Below are 4,145 nucleotides of genomic sequence, written 5' to 3' on the forward strand. Positions count from 1 at the left end.
CTTACACGGGTGGTGAATAAAATCCTTTTATAAAAATGATATCTAAGGGACGGGGCCAGAATTATTAATTAGTGGGGGAAAATATATAATATATTTGTATTATAAAATTTTGGAAAAAAGTAATATGTGCTAATAGTGTAAAATAGTTTTACACTATCAACTAATAACAACAATGTGTTTTATCAAGTTATACTAAAAATTTTAAATAACTTATATGACATATTTTTATTTTAAATAACTAAAAATTTTAAATAACTTATAAGAACATGAGAATGAGAATCTGAATCGTTAGATTTTAAAATAAATATTGGGGGCATGGGCCCACATTTTCTTGTGAATAAGTCCATTTATAAGGCAACAAAATTAACGTGAAAAAAATATTTTGATTAAGCTTGCGTCTTCACAAGTCATATGTTCATGTTGGTGAATGGTAGCGCAACGAGAGATTTTAGGGTGCATAAGGGTTTGCGTCAAGAGGATTCTTTGTTCCCTTTCCTTTTTGTCTTAGCTATGGAAGGATTAACGGCGCTAGTTAGAAAATCGGTGTTTATGGGGGACTTCAAACATTTTAACTACGGAGTAGAGGAGAAGGTGGATATTTTACAATTCGCGGATGACACTATCATTCTAGCTGAACCGTCTAGTGACAATCTTTGGCATTTGAAAGCTTTGTTGAGAGGTTTCGAGTTTGTTTCGGGGTTGAAAACTAATTTCTCCAAAAGTTACGCTTGTGGTGTTAATATTGGTGATTGGTTTATGAACTCCGCAACTTCTTTTCTCGCTTGTAAAAAAGGAGATATTTCTTTCTTATTCTTAGAAATCTTGGTGGGTGCGAATCCTAGAAGGAGGAAGGTGTGGGTTAAGGTGATTAATAACATCAAAGGTAGACTTTCCTCTTGGAAAGGTAGAAATATATCGATTGGTGGTAGAGTGACGCTCATTAACGTGATCTTAAACGCTATTCCCTCATTTCATCTATCTTTCTACAAAGCGCCGGGTGTGGTCCTAAAAGAGATTAGAAGTATCTTAAGCAATTTTTTATGGAGTGGTAACGTGAGCAAAAGGAGCATTCATTGGGTTAATTGGGAAACTGTTTGCAAGCCTAAAGATAAAGGCGGTTTAGGCGTTAGAGATGTGAGGGAGATTAATAAAGAGCTTCTTCTTAAGTGGAAATGGAGGATCCTAAAGGAGGACAAGGCTATTTGGTGTAATTTCTTGGATTTGAGATACAACGGATCGAAACTTAAAGTGCAAAAGTCTAGAGGGGTAATTTTTAATCCAAAAGATTCCATTTGAGGGATGTTATATCCAATGATGTTAAGGTGGATTTTAATGATGCATCAGTTTTGGCATTCCAACAAACTTTGTACAGTTTCTGCTGCTTTCTCAGTTTTCGGATTTATATGAATTCTCTACCAACAAACTTTGTACAGTTTCTGCTGCTTTCTCTCGGGACAATGATGCAACATTTTGGCATTCAACTGTATCAATGGTGTAGAAAACTATGTTTTTTTCCTCTACAGGCAGCGGTTCTGTCAAGGCACAGTGGTAGTTGCTCTTTTGCCTGCTATGTGCGGTCAGACCGGTGCGAGACGAGAGGGATAATTTCGTGTGGAGTTAAAGCTTAGACGGTGAATTCTCGGGCGCAAGCGTGTCAACTATGGTTTCCGATTTTAAAGAGATGGCGTGGTTGCCTCTGACGGTGAGAAAGTTGAATGCTTTGTGGAAGACGATGGTTCCGACTAGAATTTAGATTTTCAATTGGAGATTGTTTATTGATATATTACCTTCTAAAGATATGTTGGTTAGAAGAGGTGTTGATATCATTCCCACAAACATTCTTTGCGAGTTATGTAGGAATCAATCGGAGACTTCGAATCATTTGTTCTTTTCTTGTTGTGTGTCGAAGTTAATTTGGAGGCGGATTTTTGTGTGGTTGGGGGACGACCTTCCATTCAATTTTAAGGAGTTTTTGGATTTTGGCATAATTTAAGAGAAGGTGAAAAATGTTAATGTTAGGTTGAAGATAAATACCATTTGGATTGCTACTACTAGGAGTTTATGGATTATGAGAAATGTCATGATCTTTGATAGGACTTCTTATAGTTTTGATGTGGTGTGCTCCAATGTTATGTTTTTATCTTGGAGAGTTAGTTAGCTAGTAGTAATCCGTTGTATTTTTCTAGTTTTTATAATTGGTATAAAATACCTTTGGGTTGTTTCAACTCGTTATGACTTTTCTGTGTTGTAAGGGTTGCACCCCTATTGCGATTTCTTATATCAATTACTTATTAAAAAAAAATTACATAACATCCGCACATGTCTGTAACTATATACTTTGAAAAACTAAAAACGTTAATTAACCAATTACACAAATATCAATGGAAAGTTACTGATTTAAGAATGTTTAAATTTAATCAATTCTACATAATGATAAGTTTAAATATTATTATTTACACTATTTTCATATTGAATTTACTTTTGCAAAAATTTATTTATATATAAATAATTTTATTTTTAACTCACTTTCAACTTAAATTTATTTTTAAAAATTAATTCACTCAAAATTAATTTTATTCATACCGCAAAAATATGATACATAAAATTCGAAATGTCTAAGTTGTAAAAAGTACTATAAATAAAATTTACTGTTTCTTTTATGCAATTAAATAAAATAAGAGATAATTTAAATAATAAAATTAAATTAAATGAGATTACGGTTTAAGTTAGGGCTGGACAAAAGAAGCCGATCCGAGAAAATCCGACCGGTCCGAAGCTAAATTTACTGTTCGGGTCGGGCCACATCGGGTTACCGGGTCTAACGGGTGATTGGTTCGGCTTTTAATGGGTTATTTCGGTTCGGTTCGGTTGAAAATACTAGGCCCATCGGTGACCGAATCCGACCGAGCCCAGTTATTTCTTTACTATTTATTAACATTACTAGGGTTTGGAGTTTATTTTTCTTCTTCTTCCACATGCCGTCGCCCCCTCCTCTTATCTGTTCATCTTCAACCTTTTTCTTCCCCCATAATATTCAACCTTTGATGTTTTCATCACCACCACATTCATCTCTCCTGCTCAATCTCTTCTCCTAATTTCACCCTTACTCACATATTAGTTTTGAAACCCAAACCCTAACTCCCAAATTCAGAAAATACCTTCAATGAAACACTTGAAGAACATCTTCCTATTGTTTGTCTATAAGGTATAATATGTTGTGATTTATTAATTTCATAGATACTATTTTGTTTCGGTTTGATTTGTCTCACTAACATTTATGTTATGATTTTCTATAGCTACGTCGATTATTGAGGTGTTTATATTTCATTTCTGTGTCGAATCAGAGCTTCTTACTATAGAGGAGGTTAGTTTATTGATCTTATCTTACTATAGAGTGGTTTATTAGATGTTTAAAGTTAACTCTATTGTGAAGTTGAATGGAATGTCTTCTATTTATTGTTTAGATTCATAGATCTTTGGGTATTCAATTGAAAATACAGTGGACTTATGGTTTCTTATTGTGAAAAATACCGTGAACTACAACACTTTAGTAGATTGAAGTGGGATTGAACAAAAATGAGTTTGGAAAATTTTATTCTAAATGTTTATTTTGAGTTTTGATTCAGTTCCACTTTAAAATCATTGCTCTTGTTTCATAAACTCTGATTGGATTTATTTCTTGTTTTGCTAATAAAATCATTGTTGTTAGATTCAATATCTTCAGCTATAGGAGGGACATCACATAATGAAGCAAGCTCTATATCTCATCAGATTCTCAGATTGGTATGATGTGTTGTTATTTTTGTTGACAAACTTAGTGAATGAAGCAAGCTCTATAACTCATCAGATTCTGTTATGAATAAGGACAAAGAAATTACCACAGTAACTATCTTTCATGATGAAGAAAAACAGGTGGCACATGATCCGTATTTTGAGGAGCCTAGACGTGGGTTGAGGACAAAATTCCCTAACAGAAAATACACTGCAGAATATGTTTAAGTACCCATGATTGGCAATGATGGGTGGGAGGAAAAATTAGTGGATTGTCATCCTGACTCTCTCCTCTCTAGAAGCTTCTAAGCTTTTCTTATTGTATTCCTCTTGCAATTGGCTTAGCCATTTTCCATCAATAAAATCACTTATTC

At 33.9% G+C, this 4,145-nt stretch overlaps 1 protein-coding gene across 1 annotated transcript; it reads left to right on the top strand.

Moving 5' to 3' along the window:
- Positions 1-510: 510 nt before the first annotated feature.
- On the top strand, positions 511-1,498 carry LOC131648283 (uncharacterized). Its single transcript, XM_058918063.1, has 2 exons — positions 511-1,266; positions 1,373-1,498. Exons 1-2 carry the CDS (start codon positions 511-513, stop codon positions 1,496-1,498), a joined length of 882 nt encoding a protein of 293 aa, XP_058774046.1.
- The last annotated feature ends 2,647 nt before the right edge of the window (positions 1,499-4,145 follow it).

Source organism: Vicia villosa, linkage group LG1 (assembly GCF_029867415.1).
Source record: "Vicia villosa cultivar HV-30 ecotype Madison, WI linkage group LG1, Vvil1.0, whole genome shotgun sequence".
Classification (NCBI taxonomy): Eukaryota; Viridiplantae; Streptophyta; class Magnoliopsida; order Fabales; family Fabaceae; genus Vicia; species Vicia villosa.

Bases quoted from the DNA above. Each gene is read 5' to 3' on its own strand.
- LOC131648283 (XM_058918063.1), top strand. From the start codon at position 511: ATGGAAGGATTAACGGCGCTAGTTAGAAAATCGGTGTTTATGGGGGAC. The intron at 1,267-1,372 runs GTAATTTTTAAT...AACTTTGTACAG, and splicing joins AAGTGCAAAAGTCTAGAGGG to TTTCTGCTGCTTTCTCAGTT.